The sequence below is a fragment of the Eleginops maclovinus genome, chromosome 14 (assembly GCF_036324505.1).
Source record: "Eleginops maclovinus isolate JMC-PN-2008 ecotype Puerto Natales chromosome 14, JC_Emac_rtc_rv5, whole genome shotgun sequence".
In the NCBI taxonomy this organism is placed as follows: Eukaryota; Metazoa; Chordata; class Actinopteri; order Perciformes; family Eleginopidae; genus Eleginops; species Eleginops maclovinus.
Window position 1 is genome coordinate 12183348 of NC_086362.1, and position 19004 is coordinate 12202351.

Here is a 19004-nt window from a genome sequence, read left to right on the forward strand (position 1 = left end):
GATTGTACAGGTGTTCCGAATAAACTAGACTAGAAATACACCAGGAATGGATTATGTTATCTGATTCGTCCCTCAGCCAGCGTTTTGCTTGAACACAACATGTGCACAGTGGGGTACCAACCGTCAGCCTGACTACAACGCGGGACATACAGGAAGGGAATGAAAGGACAACATGGCGGACAGCCAGGGACGGAAAAAGGGATTGTGTTCACTTTATCCATGTTTGCTCAGTTTAGAGCAGGGCAAATATTAGCCAATGTGCTCGGCAGCCGTTCTTCTCTACTGGGCTTCAACCTCGCTCAGTGCCCGTGGAGACTGAGGGCAAAAAGAGAACAGGGAGAAGTGTAAGAAATTATCAGGGTAACATATGAACGGCAGGTGAGAGAACTGAGGCCAAAAAAGGGATGTTAAGATGGAGTAGCAGTTAGAAAAAAGGCAATCTGAGCAAACACCATTTCTACCTTCAGAGCAGTAGGTATTGGACTTACTGCTGAATGATATGGTAAATGTAATTTAATGGAAGCACAGCATGGCACTTTTTGTCTTACTTTCACACAGCGTTTCTTGAACTTGTTCTAAGTTTCCAGAGAACAGATTGTATAATACGCACCATTGCTGTTTTCAGAACCACATGGGAGGAAAAATAGGTAGAGAAATAAAAAAGCAAACAGCCTCATGCTCTTGTTTTTTTCCTCTGCTGCTTTTTGTCTGCTCTTCTGAGGAAAGAGAGGGAAGGAGCTTGGGGGAAGCAAAATGAGGCCGAAGGACAGAAAGTGGAGAGGAGCAGAGAAAACAATAGAGACAGAAAACACTTTGCTCTTGATTTTGTCTGAAGGTCACAGTCATTCCTTTCAATTTCGGCCAGCTGCCTGCCACACTTTTCCTCAAAAGAGAGCAACAGGCTGTTCCACAACACATACACACACACACACACACACACACACACACACACACACACACACTGAAGTCATACACGTCTTGCTACACACAAAGTCACAAAATGTAAAAACATCAAGAAACCTTCCGTTTCTGCTCTTTCCTGCAGTTTATACTCAGGCATGACAAATTGTGTGTGCAAACTGGTGAAGAAGGGAGGATTCATTTCCTCTGTAGTCTGGCGTTTCCTGATCCTGTATAAAGGTAATTTCTAAGAGACAGGGTTGAAATAACAGTGTAGTACAGGAAGAGATTGGTTATTTCATACTGAGCCGGGCACAATTGTATGCAATCCAGTCAGGTTGAGTGAGGTTCACAGAATCATCACATCTTTTTCAACATGACGGTCACTTGATCTTTCCGTGTTTTGGTCCGTCTGTGTTAGGGTTACGGTTTGGATCACATTTATTTTAAGTTTTATTATACATTTGTGTCATTGGTTTGGGGTATGTTTTCCAATGCTCAGTTCCAGGTAACACTTGCTTTGCCTTTAGGGCATCTACACATGACAGCTGCACCCAGTGTACCTTGGTCTGGTCATGAATCAAACATGATTGAAGATAATGTTTTGATATACGCATTTTTAGATTAAGCAAGTACTTGATCACTTTAACAACTTTTTGGGAAGTTGCATCTAAACATTTGTATAAGGTCTCTATTGGGACAGTGATGACAATGTATTTTGGGATTTGGCCTGATTCCAGCGTCAAGTAAGACAAAAAAAACCACTGCAACCAAATTAACGCATACAATGTCATAAAGGATTATTATTGTACCAAGCCACTGAACAAAAGACAGATTAAGCGCAGTAGTCAAAGGACTCAGGTATCTCATTTAACACTTTGCTGACGCTCCCAGGCAGCAATGAACTACAGACCTATTTTGTTTTGAATTGACGCTCCTTTCTCCATCAGCGCAGTCTGGAGATCGACACTCTCTCAGATCACTCCCAAGAGCACGTGGATCAATTGGATTCTACCAGACCTGTGTTAGCAAGTCCAGTCAACATAATAATGAACCTCCGGGGAGGGAGATAGCTGCTGATGAGTGCAGATGGATTAGAAATGGAGAAAAGCTAAGGTAAAAGCCAAAGAGGGAGAAATAATAATGGGAGATGACACAAAGTGAGTGAATAGCCTTTCTCTGCTAAAGAAAATAGATTGTTAAGCTTTTATTGTTCTATTAAGCTGCAAAGCCTGAATTGCCACAACATTTTCAGTTTATGAGTATCTATCGCTAAAATATAGATATATAGTCAATGGCAGCAAATCTGAGGTCAAGCTATCTGATAGTCTCACTGAAAACACAGATAAAATGTCATTCAGTCATTAGTTATTGATCTTTTTTCCTCTTTCCATAGAGAGGACAAAGCATGTCTGGTAGCAGAATCAGCAATAATTGCTTATTTTATTGGTTTATTGAATTGATGAAGTATTATGTTGACCTGGCAATAGGAAAAGTTAATTTCATACAAAAATAGAGCCTGGAAAGGATAAAACAACATGAATTGGATACTTTATTGGTCTTATAAGCTTCTTTGTCCCATATTAAGCCACCCAATCCGGCAAATATCTACCAGTGTCTGGGCCTGCGAGGGCTTTAGGTGAAGGGAGGAAGATTGGGTGGATTTGTTTCTAGCTTTTCCTCGAGCTCTACCGCTGTGTCTCCCTAACCTTCTCTCTCATGTATTTCTCAGTCTCATATTTCTGTCCACGATGTTTCTTTCGTCTCCTCACTGTCTGTGCACCTCATCTTCACCCATTTCTGGTTTGTCACTTTGACTTGAGAAAAGGTGCTCTTTGCAACTTTCCGTTTTGACTTGATTAATATGATCTGTAACACCTCTCTTAACAGTTAGTAGAGTCAAAGATGTAAATGATGGTTTTATTTAAGACCTTAGGTGCCAGGAGGCCTCATAACACCTCTTAATTGTATTCATTTCTGCTTAGTTGATGCAGTGAAAACAGACAGGCAACACTTGGGTGAAGGGTGTTTGATACCCACACTGTAAGTTAATGTTAACGTCTCCAAATCAGGGAAGTATTCGCTCAGACAAATTCCCGTGTATGTATTTATAAGCTCTCTGCAGATTTCTAAACGAGACCAGGGTGTGTGGTCGGGCTCAGCGTTACCTCGCTCAAGGACGTTCTCGTGTTTGCAAAAAATGTGTGAAAGCGAAATGGTAGGTCAGGTTGGATTTGAATTTGGGATTGGAGTCTGACACTGAGGAGGTTTGGTGCTGTTGACATGATCAGGATTATAGAGGATGATGTTTTGGCTGATTTAAATCCCCGTCCCCCCTCCGTCTTTAGCTGCTTCCCTCTGCAGTATTCTGGCTCGCTGCCAGCATGTGTGTACTGTGGGACAAATGGGCAAGCCCAGTGTGAGTCATGCTGAGATGGGAGATTCAGCAGCACACACTCACATATACAGACACCAAGTCGAGTCTACCACGTCATTTTTGCAATGAGATTCGATTCTCTGTCAGAGCAGGAAACAATATCTGTGACCACTGTCGCACAGAATGAGGATTGGGGAAGAGAAAGGGAGATAAAGTACTATTAAGATGAGGAGATGGGAGGGCAACATTGTCAAGGTGACTGCTACAGATCAGGCAAAAACATAAATGAGTTGGCTGAGCAGAAACGAAGAGATGTGGTGAAAGAAGCTGAGCATGTCCTCCCCGCATACTGCCTCAGCTTTGGGAGTGTGTGCTGTGTCATTCGGGGTGAATATCAAAAAGAGAAGATATGATTACTACATAACAGTGTTTCTGATCCAAAATATATTTTGGCCCTAAGTCTTTTTCCCTCACACGCGCTCTGAAGACGTTAGGTGAACGGACAATGGGTGATTTAGCCAGTGAGGAGTCTGCGTGTTATGCAACCGCCTTTTCTATCTTACATAACGCTGCAGTTTCAGAGTGGAAGATTAGCCCCGCTATACTGTTTCCTCTTAGCAGATGCCACAGCCGATCTCCTCTCGCAGGCTTTATGCATACATGTTGACAAGCTGATTAGCCGCACAGAGCTAGAATTACCTTCAAAAGGGAGATGCAGAGATATTGTATGACTGTATATGTGGCTCAGTAGCAAAAAGCCTTTGGGATAGAAAAACATCCACCAATAATGATCTGTAACTGCAATTTAACATAAGTACCACTGTATGAAATATTAAGCTGCCCTAAACCTCATAGAAATGTTAGATGAGTGTGTGTGTCCAAATTGGGAGGGGGGAGGGATTGGTCTTCGTTGGGCATCAAGTTGAATCTTTTTATCACTCATTTCTCTGTCCATGCTGCTCAACTGGCTGATTCATACGCTGATAAATACTGCAGCTCCTCGTGCTTACACTGGTATGGCGAGTTAGACTGGAGCAGATTCAGCCTATGATAGATCATGATTGGGGAAATGAGAAAGAGGCTGATGAATAGTTTGCATTTCCAACACCTTATTAATATGAAATATGTCAAACAAAATCATACGTCTCAGCACATTCCTGAACTGGTCAGCCACGTTTCTGTACCGTTTCCATAAGATGCGTTGATGCAGCAGAATGCAAAACAGCGTGAGTGATTTAAACAGCTGTATCTGTCGGAGTGCTGCTGAACACAGCCTCCAGTCCATCCAGCAGTTGCTTCTCTGTTGTTTTCTCTGTTGTTTTTATCTTTGTAATCTGCCAGTTTTGCGCTCGTGAATCCGATCTAACAGGGCAACGCACCGAGACGTTGAGGAAGTGCAAATAGATCAAGAAGAAAGCGTGTGTTTGGAGCTGAAGCTGTAGGGGTGCTGGAAGAATCGCGATAGAGCTGTCTTTAAAGAAATGAACAAAAATCCTTCAAAAATGTGTTCCCCCTTTGTCTACTTGCCTCCCTTTTAATTGACTACCAGTGTGTGCAGCGAAGAGAGAACTAGATCTTGATATCTTCAAAAGGGGCTTTGATCTCGGCACCTTGAGGCCCTGGAGGATCATCAAGGTTCCCTCTGTCCTTTTATCGCACAATGTTTCTCTCTGCCCCTTGCTCCTCCTCCTCCTCCGCTCCCTCTTCCTCTTCTGTTCGATGTGATCAGCGAGCGCTCTCTGAGACTGCCTGATAAACCTGATACAGACAACTGCAGCCTCGCTCTGGCGCCGCCTCATTCCCATTCCGCTCTCGTCAACAGCCTTTACCTAGACGCTCCCTCGCACATTGCAAGGTCATGTTGAAATATTTTGAAATGCTTTCTGCATATTCCGCCGCTGCTCCTTCCCAGCCGCAGCTGCTGCACAGAATTCCGAAGCCAATTCTCTTTGTCTTTCAAAAAAGGCAAGGAGAGACTAATGAGAGGATTACACCAACTTTTTTTTCTGTTGGCAGCTAAACTGTCCTCAACTTCCTGTTGTGTTAAAAGCTGATCAGCAGTTTCTCCTCTGAGAGAATTCTCTTTTTGTTCTTGCACCAAACATTATATGTTTGACAAGTACAGCAATTTGTGCTTTAAAGTTATAATACTATTCATAGCTAAAGTTTTTGTTAACCTAACTCTAAGTAACAAAACTTAACCGGACAGAAAGTTACTAAAAAACGAAGAAATTCCCTTATCCCAGAGGCCCTTACAGTTTGAAATTAAAGCGATTGAAATGTATTGTCAAGCATAAAAAACCTCCTCCCCTTTATTACACAATGGACCCCCTTCCTGCACCACTAATTGAGCCACCGCAAAAGAAAAGTAAAATGAGCTAACCTTTGGATAAAAGAGCAAAAGCGTTACATTCTTCCTCCAGACATTAGCCGACAGCCGAAGCAGATTTGGAGGTACTTAGCAGTAGTTTAGAGGCTGTGGTGTTTAAAGAGCAGCCAGGGCTTATTGTCAGTTACCTACTATTCCAACGTTGCAGGCTTGACTGCTCCTAGTCATTCAAATAGTCTTATTTTTTCCTTCTGTTTCTAGAGATATGTCCGCTTAAGGGAAATGGCCATTAAAATGTCATTACCGCTGTACTAAAATCATTTTTTGAAAAGCACTGATTCCCAGCGGCTTCCCACCGTAATGGGCTCAATACATTCCCTCAGCACCGGGAAGAACCCTAATGTTGCGGAACACAAATGCTAATCTCTCTGTAAATATCACTCACATTCACTCTCCCTTCTGCTCTTCAGTCATAATAGCATGAATTCAGTGCTTTGTACCAGTCAATTGAATTAATTCTTCAGGCAAAGGTGCTATGATTATTCTAAGCTTCCTAGTGCGTGGGCTTTAATGGAGATGATCCTGGCATTTTCACCTCTCCTTATATCTTCTGTGTTTGCCTTATCTCCACTGAATCAGTGATTGAGCTTTCATTCACGTGCCCTCATTAATCTCTCTCTGACAGGCTTCATATTCACGTCTGAGAATCAACGTTGGACTTAGGCATGCATGGGGAGAGTGGGCGAAAATACAGCAAGGGCCGGTCCATAACATGAGTCAATTGATTAAGTGACTAAGAAGCTGAAAGCACTTTGCCATTTGAGACATTCAAAGCCTCTTTGCAGAATGAGATCATCTGCTGAGCAGTCCATCAAGCTCCACGCTGAAGAACTCATCCTGGTCTAACTTAGTTCATGCAGGAGAGTCTATTTCCTGCCGCCACATTGATCTTCTTGTTTATTCCGACTGTTCAACCGTGTCTTACGTTCAGCTGATATCTCTGCACTATTAATCATGGCACCCAGCACTTGCGCTGCCATTTGAGTATGCTCAATTTATACCCTAATTGGGGTGGTCATGAGTGCATGGCCATACTGCGGCCTAGCCTGAAAAGTGTAACCACATTGAACAGCCCAAAAGAGTGGTTGGGATGCACATAAATTTGGCAGCGATTATACCGCTCATTAACTTTCTGCACAACCTCTGCACTTATTTACTCAATTAACTTGCTATTTTAAGTTCTGCTAACATGAGGATGTTTTATTTGCCTTTTTTAAATACTTAATCTGCCATGAATAATGGAAAACCACCGCAAGCAAAAGCCTCACTTTCACCGTATAGAAGGTGGCACAATAAATGCACATAGCTAATGAGTTAATGGAATCAATGAAGTCGTTGACTGCTTATGGCAGATAGCGGGGTGCAAACCTGACCCCGTGTGCAAATGAGCTTGACCTGCAGCGACATCCAGGAAGTGTTACTGTCAATGGAAATGGCCGGCGGTGCCGTTGAATCTCATAGCAGTGCCGAATAAAACTGCAACAGAAGATTTACTGGCAGACAGAGAATTAGTCTGTAATGGTGCTGTCTGGTTTGTACTCTGTCTGGTTCTCTCTCTCTCCCACCCTTGTTTCATGCCTCTCTGGCAGACTGTAACTCTGTAAATGACTTTGACCTTTCCTGGGACTGAGGACGGGAACCGCAGAGGGAGAGGAGAGAGATGGCGGGAGATGAGAGAAGAGTAGGCGGTTGACTGTAATAAACTCAAAGCAGTGGGCGGCTGTCAACACTAATAGATGGGACAGGGTAGGGGGTCACTGGGTTGATGAATACTAAAGGTGCCTGAGTCCTCAACAAGAACTCAGATGTTTTACCAGGCTGATGTGTGTGAGTTCTAATCCTCATAGAATCCTCTGGCTGCTGGCAGCGAGGACCTTTTTGGTGAGATTTTTGCTGCAGGAAATCCTAACAGCAACCTTATCATGCGTTTTAGCACGGCTTGATGACTGCAGTGTAATGGTATTGCATTGCAGTGTAACACTATTGTTCACAATGTGATAGCTTCAGCGTTAATGCAATCACACAGACACTGACATCAGGATTTGCTTCTTTTTTTAAAATAGAATCTCTTCGATGCCAGCCTGCCAGACATTCTTAACAGGTTAACTTTGGGCATTGATTCTCGGATATAGGACATCAGTAAGAGAGAGTGAATTGTGGTTTTGGTCACAATTGGACTGCATACTTAGGAACAGCCGTGTTTTAAACTAAATACTAACACAAGCATGCTGATATGCTCACAATGACAATGCTAACAGTGTTGTGATTAGCAGGTGAAATCCCTTTATCGTGTTAGCATGCTAACATTTGTCATTTAGCACCAAACATTTAATAAGTTATGAAACAAAGTACAGTTTTGACCTGATGACATTTTTACTTTTGAAGAGTTTTTTGACGAGAGTGTAGACAGCAGTTCTGTTTGATAGTATAGGCACACATGAGAAACTTGGTTAGAGTTTTAAGTACCGGTACTCGGTATTAGGTATACAGTTTTCATACCTATTTTCTTGGAAATATGTGCCAACCAGACACAAAATACATACAAACCCTGTTTAAACAAAAAAACAAATATAATATCCATCTTTCAAACATATTTTAAAGGAAATTGTTTTCCACTTGTTTTTGCAACCTTTTCATCATGTTTTCCATCATCTTCTGTCAATAGGAACGGGGAAAGATCGGCGTGATCTTCAACGTGGGAACGGACGACATCATCATCGAGGAGAGCGCAGTGATGGTGAGCGACGGCAAATACCACGTAGTGCGATTCACACGGAGTGGTGGAAACGCCACGCTACAGGTGGACAACCAGCCGGTCATCGAACGCTTCCCCTCAGGTAGGAACAGGGGTAGTTTGGGAATTAAAGGAGGGGGGAACTATCTCTGTTGAATTTGAACCTACAAAGTATTGAATTACTAGATAAACTTGGTAACAATGGTGGAGAGAGAAAGGAGCTTCAGGAAATACACATTATTCATGATTTCAGTCTCCAGAAAGTGATTTTTATAGAACAATCTGTGAGAGCCCTGATTTATTTATCATGACATTCATATTTAGACCATGCCTGCCTTATTCTAGGTAATTACAGGTTCTGGTCTGAGAGGCAGGAAGAGCCAAGCAGCCTTCCCGAAGCAAACAATCCCCCATCGCAGAGCATCTAGCTCTCTGTGACAGAACAGCAGCGAGTCTGCCATTGTAGCTCCTGGCACCGAGAGGCCAGTATTGAATCAGGGCCAGCACCGTGTGAATCTGCCAGTCAGGCATGGCTGTTGAACACAGTTTTATGCAGGATACAAAAAAAGGACACTCCATGTTGGGAAAGCATGCAGAGGTGTTTAAAAGTCAGGCCTCAGATCCAGACGCAACATCATTACACACACAGACTTAAAAGGAGGTCAAAACACTCCATGAGTCACGGCTGAGTGTATGATTTCCCTGTTTGACTGAAATCATGGTATTCTATTACAGCCTGAATTATGAGGATTTTGTTTTTGCAGAAGCTCTCAGTTTCTCTCATTTCTCTCTCCATTGGGTTTCCCGTTCGTTCATGGTTGTTCAAAGGAAAACGTTTTTTTTGCATTTTGGGTAAACAGCAGGCTCAGTGCGGTTTCTCACCTGCATACAAAAATAGACGTTTGTCAAAGCCCCGAAGCTCTGGTACATTCATGATTTAAATTTAGCCCATCAGTTTTCTACATTGATGCTATCCAGTTGAAAAATCTCAATCCACGATGAAGTCCAGCTGCATTATCCCAAAACGCTGTCTTTGTATCCTCATTGTTTCAAACAGCAGGAAGAATTCTGCTAATGCGGCCCTGATATTTACTGTAGTTGACAGAAAGAGCAATGGGACTGTGACATTCTCTGTCACAGCAGTGATCCTATATTTGGAGGCTTTGTTTTGGCATTGAGAGAAGTGTATTCTCTTGCTCATTTGTCAGCACAGCGAGGCCAGACCGAGGGGCATGCATCAAAGCGAGAAAAGGAAGTGCCCTGTGACAGTTTACTCTTTTCAGTTGTTATTATGATGGAAATGCAGCCCTTTTTGCAACAGCACATGCTCCAAAGAGGAGCCTTACACGAACAAAGCCCTCACCGCTCAGAAAAGAACAGCGAAGCAGCCTGTTAACAACGGCAAGTGAATGTCATCAGCCAAATGTGTTTTGTATCATCAAGAAACACTAATGCACAGCCCATATCGTATTCCTTTTATTCCCCTTTCCTTCCGCCCTCCTTGCCACTGTTGTCTTTGTCAAACATTTCTTTCCTTTTCCTCTGCTTGATCAAGAATTGAAGAGTTTAGTTGTTTGTTGCGATTGTGTTTGTCTGCCGAGGGGCTGGAGCCCGTCTGAAGTTTTAAGGAGGTTATGGGGACTGAGGAAAGGAAATGGAAGAAGGAAACGGGGGGTACTTTGGTGTGTAGAATAGCTTTGATTCATTTATGTGAGCTAGATACACTTGTAACTATTTTTGGGGCACCCACTTTGAAGGCTCCGGCACACGCTTTGAAGGTTCCAGTCGTCATCGCTTGGAAGGGCGGCGTCCTGGGGAAACAGAGATGTTACGCATTAGGAAAGCAAAACCTCGCATGAGGCTCAGGCACAGAAGGGCGGAGGAATACGTAGGGGAAAAAGTGAGAGATTGTTTGAAGAGGGTGGCAACTTCCTAACTGAGACAGGAGGTGTGTAAAGAGGGTGAGGTAATATTTTGTAGAGAGGAGAAATAAAAAGGAGAGCTCCTTCATTGAAGTTCCTGTGACCCAGATTGGGAATATCTTCTGATTCTGTAAATGGTACAAAATACTCAAAACTCACGACACATTCAGAACTACTTTGTTTTCTTGATTTTTGTGTTGTAAAAACATATAAAATATCACCACTACTCTTATCCCAGTGGAACACTGAATTCTAAAATGTCTATGTAGCCGGTATAAGAAGAAAATAGAACAAGTTGTGATGAAAGATGCCTCCAATGGGACATCGTGTTTAGTGTTACAGGTGCCAAATTTGAAAAAGCAGTTTCCTGTGAAATCTCCCTCCCAATAGGGACATGTGTGACCCACATGAGGCAGTCTCTCAGGGATGCTGTTGCGGTTTTGAACCCTGTCTAATGCGCTGTCTGTACAGAGTAACACTGAGATGCATCCTCATGTACACAATGGCTTTAGAACTGTAAAAATTCCTAAAGGGATAAAAGAAGGAACGTAAATCTGTCACATTAAGAAGGATAGTGACAGTATCTTTTTTTGACACTTATTTACACACATTCTTAAGGGCGTAGATTGGAAAGTGCTTACACAGCGTCTTGGCTGTGGCTCACCAGCAGCTGGCTTATAAACAGAAGGCCGTAGCGATGGGATGTCTTGGGGAGACAGGATGTTGACAGCAAACATGGTCGTCTTGGGTCGGGCACATTCTGAGGCAAAGCAACACGTTTCCTGATGTCACACAAAGTGATGTTTGTATTCCTGAGGGAGTGTGTCTTTTCCCTGTGTGTCTCACATTGTGTGTCAGTCTTGTATCATGTGTGTCCGTGTGTGGGCATGTATGCATTTGATGGATAGAGAGCAGACCAAAAGTGTCAGAGCCACCCAGCCAGCTAATCCGGTGTGTCAGGTGTCCCCTGTGGGTGCCGCAGCAACAGTTGTTGGCCCTCCGCTTCTCCAGCATTCTCAAAATGGTAGACTGGCTCAATAAAAACCTCCCTGCGTCACACTGAGCACTTCAGCCTGGCCACAGATAGAAAGGCAGATGTTAGCAGCAGTGCCATATGGACTTTAATTGTATCACTTCTGATTCCCTTTGTTTATTGGTCATCTGCTGTGAGGAGGCAGCAGATATAATGTGACCAATAGTTGAGTGTGCAGGGGTTGGATAGCAGTTTTTATAGACATTATAGACATAATATGGTAACTAGCTTCGGTTGAGATATTCCCCTCTGACCCATCCAGTTATTATCACTTAAAGTAACACTCAATACTCAATAACCTCACAGAGAAATGAATTTGAACTCAAAAGTACACACAACTGGTCCTACTAATTTTTTTTTTAGCTCTTTAAGAATAAAACACACCTGTCCTTAGTCAATACCTGAGGAGTTTTGCCGCCTCTTACTTTATCTGGTCTTACCAACAGCATTCCTTGTATCTTTCATTTACCACATTATTAAAACTGCTGCTGGTGGTCACAGTAACTGATGCTAGCACCAGTAACTTGCTATCTGATGACCCTTATATAGCAAAATGTACCTAAAGTGTGCTAACATTAAATAAAAGCTACTGCTAGTATTAGGCCAATTACAATTTAGTTGAGGAAGGAGCATTGAGTTGATTAGAATGGATCTTTATTGCTACAGAATTCCTTTTTAATTTGGAATTTTCTTTTCTTTCTTTTTTTCTGAATTACAAAGTCCCACTTTAATGATCTGACTGATGGATCCATAATATCAACAATAAATACTTTTATGGTGGTTTTTCCAGAATATACTTGAAAATGAATCGACAATATTGTGTTATTCTATATTCAATGTTTAACTACTAGCAATATATAGTAAAAATAATCAGTATTTCTTAATAACATCTTATTAGTCCAATCCTGTGATATTGTTCTCCAGCTTATTGTTTTACAGGCTGTTAACCCCCAAACTGCTCAGGATGTTCAGACACTCAAAGGGGAGGTCAGATTTAGTGAGTGACAGCATTAATCCCTCTCATTAAGAGCCGGCTGCCCTTCCAGCAGGTACAGCCTCCTTAAGAATCAAAGTTAGGGAAGAAAAGAGCTCGAATTGGTGTTTATGTACCTTTGTTTGAGAGGAAAGCATGTCCACATGTGTGTGCATGGGGCGGTTGTGTCATGATTCAAGGTTTCAAGGTTTCAAGGTTTCAAGGTTTTATTTGTCATATGCACAGCAGATACAGCGTATATGTTGGCAATGAAAATCTTATGTCGCGTGCTCCTCCAACAACTCCACATAAATGGTGCAAATAACATAAATAAAATAGTGCAAAAGAGAGAAGAATATTTACAATAACAACAATAAAGATTTGAGGATGTGAAATATATACATATGTGGAATACATTGAAAGTATTTAAACACTTTACACTGTTGAATGAGGAGGTATGGGCAGATGCATATATTACGTATAACAGATGTATATGGCAGATATGTATAATATATAGATATGTGTACTATAAACAGATATGTATGGCAGATGTGTATAATATATATATATATGTATGTGTGTACTATAAACAGATGTGAGTAGACATTCACACAGCTCAGGAGTTCAGTAGTCTTATAGCCTGTGGTATAAAACTGTCTCTGAGTCTGGTGGTCTTGGTCCGGATGCTGCGGTACCGTCTGCCAGACGGCAGCAGACAGAACAGATTGTTGCTGGGGTGATTGGGGTCCTTTAATATCCTACCGGCCTTCTTCCTACACCGCTGGGTGTAGAGGTCCTCCATCGATGGCAGCTCCGTCCTGGTGATGTGCTGAGCAGTTTTCACCACCCTCTGTAGAGTCTTACGGTTGAGGGCGGTGCAACTGCCATACCAGGCGGTGATGCAGCCAGTCAGGATACTCTCGATGGTGCACCTGTAGAAGTTGCAGAGTATCCTGGAGTCCATGTTGAACTTCCGCAGCCTGCGGAGGAAGAAGAGCCGCTGTCGATTGCCTACCTGTGTGTCTGCTCTCTTTCACACTACCTCTCCATCTCATCAGCGCAGCCGATAATTACAGTGTAAAGAAGGGCCTCTGGGTAAAATCCATCCATTTCTTGTGGGTTTATACCACACTTGGCATTTTGACTTCATTGCGATGCCCCCTGAGCTTTATATAATCATTATGCTTTTTACAACCATAGTTTTATTGTCACCATCGCAGGGTATTTCGCTGTGATTACCATATTTGCTGCCTCACAATGTTGTTATTACGACCAAGGAGAGCTCAGAGTGCACCATCTTTCTTCTGCTCTTAAGGCTTCTTGCTCATTTGCTAGTATTTACAGGCTCTACCATCAAGCCATCCCTTTGCTTTGGTTCCAGGCTGGGCTGCTGTGGATTAGAACTAGAAAGAGGAGGTGGAGGGGGGGTGGTAATGCATGGATGCAGGGGTCGAAGAAAGAGAAGAGGAAACGTAATAGTACCCTACAGAAAAAGTGCTTAGAATGCATTGCGGAGAAATGATGGACCGAAGGAGAACATGAATGAGGGGAGGGAGAGATAGAGAAGGAGAGGAGTGGGAAACAAAAGAGGAGAGCAGGTCCCGTGTGTGTGCTGGAAGCTAGCTGCTGTCACTGCTGTGATGGATGGGGCTTTGTATGTTACTGAATAATAAGCACTTCACAAATTGGATTGCATCACGGCAGGCGAGATTACATTCACCCCGTACAGTACGGTACACACACAAACACACACACACACACACACACACACACACACACACACACACACACACACACACACACACACACACACACACACACACACACACACACACACACACACACACACACACACACACACACACACACACACTGTAGCATTGCATGCAACCAGTAGCTACTTGCTAACAAAATGACTTGCTGAGACACGATGCTGTTCATATTGAGTAAACCAACTCTACACTTACACTTATCATAAATCAAGGACAGGAAGAGAAACACAGTGTGCAAAAACAGGGCTACTGTCATTCCCTGTTTTCACTCTGTGAGGCATCACGGGGATCAGGGTGAAGGCTGACCATTAGAGGCAGAGAAAAGTGGAAGAAGAGAGAGGTGTTCTTTCTCTTTGTGCCAGCGAGGTCAGCTCCAGCTCCCACTGAGCTGTTAAGATGTTCTAAGTCCTTGAATAAATGGTCTAAAAGAAAATGGGTCAACAAAGCTCTCGGCAGCTCCTCCTAGCTCTTTTTATCATGCCTCCACTGTCTCTAAATATCCATCATTGTCTTTGCGACCTCCACACTCAGAGAGAGAGAAAACCAATTGTGAATAGGCAAGGAAAATAAAGAGACAGTCTTGTGGGGAGGTCTGCTTCCCTTTGGGCTACAGCAATATGAGAGAGCACTCAGTGGTGCCAGTTAAAGTGATAGAAGCAGGGGAAAGCAGCAGGTTTAGGACTGGGGAGGGCTGCACTCTACAGACTGATAATGACAGGAGGCATATGGACTTTAGCTGAGCATGGACTCGATTCCTTTTTACTATTTAGACCTCCGAGCAAGAATTATCAAAGCAGCCCTATGTAACTTTGATGGTGACTGAGTATGCGGGGTGATGCACACTTTGGCCTCGAGAACTATCTGTACTGTCTTATTTTTTATGAGCACTGCCTCTCAGCGAGGCTCATTTACCTTTTAGCTTCAACATGCACTCTTCCATCAGCACAAGGCAGGTCAGTTTAAATCAATTTATACATGTTATAATATGATTAATAGAATGTCTCAGGGCCAAACATCAAGTTCAAAACAATATTAAAGTGTTAAGTATTCAATCTTAACGTTGGAGAAGGTGGAAGCAGAAAATAACATTGCATTCTAGATAATTATTCTGCTGTGGATACACTAAGGATTTTCTGAAGGCCCACATCAGTTACAGCTATGTAAACAGGATAAACTTGCGAATATAAAAACATTCGCCTCATATCTAATTATTTCCAGCAACTGCTTGAGAACCACCTTTAATTTAGTGACTTAAGTAAAGGATTTGAAAACAGAAATGCAATAAGGATTTACTGTTTATTGGTACAGCTGGAACCAGGAAATAGCTACCTTATTTTAAATCCATATTGGCTAAATGAAAGCAAGCATTTAACATATTCATTACTTCTTTAGTATTTATAAGTCCCCAAAGGGGAAAAATCTAACTGATGCAACGCATACCTTACTTTGTATTTTACTCAAATCCCGGAAAGTACCTCAAAAGTCAGAGCTAGTTAATTGACATCAGGCAGCTCGGGCACATGCCACTGATGACAGTTCCCCCTCATTGCGCGGGTTCTTATTGGGCCTCCGGTGCTCTGCGACTCCTTCTGATTGGATCTCGCACAGTTGGAAGGTATCACCAATTATTGGCCTGTGGCTATGGATGACTGAGAGAGCGAGAGAGAAGGAGACACAGCTAAGTAGTGCAGAGCAGGAGAGGGAAAAGATTGCTTTGGGTAATTAGTGTAGTGACAACTTTGATTTCCACGAGTAGGGGGGCTTTCCGTGGCTCGCTCCGGCAGCCACCCTCGCACAAATCAACCAAGGCCAAGATGAAAGGTGTTGAGGATCCTGCAGAAACGAGGAGAGAGGGGGGGATGTAATAAAAAAAAAAGAGCGCATTGGGTTGATAACTGCTGCACAGAGAAAAAGATGAGCAGGTAGTTAAAATGTTGAGATATCATTCGTTTCAGATGCATGCTGACACGAGCGGCGGGTAAGGTATTGAACAAAGGAATATGGTGGGTAGGTAAATCGCTTTCTTTTCCTACGCGTTTCACATGAAGAAACACAACTTGCCTGCCATTCTTGGCTTCAAGAAAAAATGCCATCTTTTCATGTACATTGATCCATTTTGATCCCTTTGAGCTTTATTGTAGTAAAGCAAATCTGACTGAGCACATGATTATTTAAACAAGGAAAATGTTTCAAGCTTTTTCTATTTCTCTATGAGTCTTATTTTCTTGACCTAGGTGCAGCCGTGTCTCTTATTCTGTTGCGTAACTGGAACTCTAGAATTGACTGAAACAGGTTCAAAGATTGTGTTTTTTAAAGAAACAAGGACTTAATTACTAACTTAAAAATGACTTGATAAAGTGAACATCTGTGCAGGGATGCATTTAGTAGTACAGGGTTGCAGTGCATAGGGCAGTGGTGAATTCTCCCCATCTGCTCCCAAACATCCAGTAGATATGAGAGCAATCCATCTAAAGTTACCTAATGAAAAACAGAATGAGGCTAGCCTGACACAGAGAGGTTGGGAGAGTGGGATGGCCGGTGGCCAATCGTCTCCAATGTAATCTCCATTCTTGTGGATGGATTTCCGATGTGGGTGTCCTGTACAAGGGCATCTGGCTGCCTGCAGAGCTACATGATATACAGTTGGCTCCTTGGAGAGTCTCCACACACACTCACGTGTACGAACACAGATGCTCACACATGTCCTGATACAGAAGGAGACAGGGAGTGAGGAAGAACAGTGTGTGATTCATATACTGGATTATCAGCACACTAGGATCCGGCTCTCCAGGCAGACATGGATACAGACACTCTACACACGGAGCACGCCACACAGTCTCTCAGCCGTCCTCCACCTTGCTCTGTGACTCCCTGAGGTACCAGTCAATCAGCATGCCCTTGCCCTGCCCCTAGCACAGCAGCTGTGGTACCCACCCAGGCAGGGTCCCATCATGGCTGTTAATCCGGCCCCTGCCACTGGCGCCAAACCTGGGGCGCAGCAGGAGGACGGAGGGTTTCTGGCTTCCAGAACAGAGATACCACCAGTGTGGAAAAACAAACAAGTAAACAAGTACGGAGCAGCCACTGAGGTTTCGCTTACATCCAGCAACCTCCATATCTGAAAAATGAACCCAATGCAGAGGTTAAACTTGCATTCTTTATAATGTGAAAGGGTAAGCAGTGAAAGATTTGTAACATATGGTGTATTATTGTCCAATATTATTATGCATTACTATCCAGGACATCCAGAGAGTGCATTATCAAAGTATATCCTCTCTAAGCCCCTAATATGTTACACAAATCTAGAATCCTACATTTCCCATGATGCATCTTATAATTTTCATTCCTACAGTCATTCCCTGACTGACCACGGCTTGAAATTCAACACCCTAAGATTCTAACGTACGCTTTTTAATTGCATTTAATTACACGTTTTTCTTTTAAGCGATGACATCACAACATCATCAGGGTTTTTTTTATCTCAGACTTGACAAAGTTCCTCAAGAACTACAATAAACATCATACAGCTGTTTTAAATTTCTCTTTTTGAAACGTGATTTCCTGTGGACATTCAGTGGAATTCCGTTTACTGCATATAAACATACCGTCGGTTATTGTTATTGGGCCATTAGATAAGATTATATACCTCAACAGTTATGTTCCACTGCTTGATTTGCTAGTTTATTTTTCTCTCTTGTATATCAGATTTCCTTTAGTGCCCGGTGCGATAGCATTGTTCCGCAGTCTTTACCATCGAGCAAATGTAATAGTCTTGGGAGTGGAAGGAGTATGATAATGGTGAGGGAGAACGCAAGGGCCCAGCTGTTTAATCTTTGCTCCCATTCTCATGCAGAGCAGGCTTCAGATGGTGGGGAGGAGAGGGAGAAAGTTTCACTGGTTCACTCAGAATTACTTATTTCTCCAAGGATCCTAGCGCAAACATATGCAAACAAACAAGCAGGACACGTAGGAATTTAGATTCTCTGACAGCGCGGTGTGGATGACACAAACATCAACAGTCCAACAGAACCTTTGTGGGATTAGTTTCTCGTGGCTCTAAGTCATTTTTCTTCATCACAGCACATTGTGCTCTCCACGGTTCCCAACACTCACCGACTTTTCTTCCCCTTGTCCATCTTTTTGTTTTGAGTAGCTGCACAAAGATTGTTTGTTGATTCCTTCGCCATTCTGTGGTTGTTGATGAGGATGTTGTCACTCACAGGAAAAGAATACACACACATTTTCATACTGTACACCCTCACTGCACTCGTATTAGTCCCCCCCTCTATACACCAAGTCAGACCCTGTGTGTAGTAATGAATTGCAGTGACACACAATGTACCATATTTAATCTCCTAGTAATAAACTCACTCAGTTACTAGGCAATGAAGAAGGATAGAGGGATAAAAGGGAGTGAAGGTGAACAAAACAATGGGAGGATTAAAGGGGGCACGTGAGGGAAATGTGGGAGGAAGTAAGAAGTATGGAAGGACTTAGGGTGAAGGAAAGGCAGGAAAAATGAAAGACTTTTCAGGGGAATGGTTGAGCTATAAGGGAACGTGGAAGAAGGAAGGAGCAAAAGCTGAAGAAGCAATCATGGAAAAGGAGAGAATTGAGAGACAAATGGAAGTAGTGAATGTGCAAGGAGAGAATGAGGCATGGAAGGAATCAGTGAGAAGGAAATGAAAATGGACGGAGGGTAAGGAAAAAAGGATGGAACTAAGTGTGGATGAATGATTGTTTGAGAAAAGGGGAAGGACAATGAAGCAAGAAAAAGGAAAGACTCAAGAAGGAATTAAGAAGTGAGTTTTAAATAAGGGAACGGGATTAAGGAAAGAGTGATGGAAGAAAATAAAAAGGAACATGCTGTGTAGAGGATACACAGGGGGAGAGGAGGGGGAAAC

The 19004-nt window shown here is 42.8% G+C and overlaps 1 protein-coding gene across 1 annotated transcript in view; it reads left to right on the plus strand.

Annotated features, from left to right (window-relative positions):
• Positions 1–19004, plus strand: part of nrxn2b (neurexin 2b) — a 488648-nt gene that overhangs the window by 442713 nt on the left and 26931 nt on the right. Inside the window, exon 16 of the mRNA XM_063900632.1 lies at positions 8332–8503. Coding sequence (XP_063756702.1) covers positions 8332–8503 — 172 coding nt within the window. The remainder of the gene's footprint in view (positions 1–8331; positions 8504–19004) is intronic.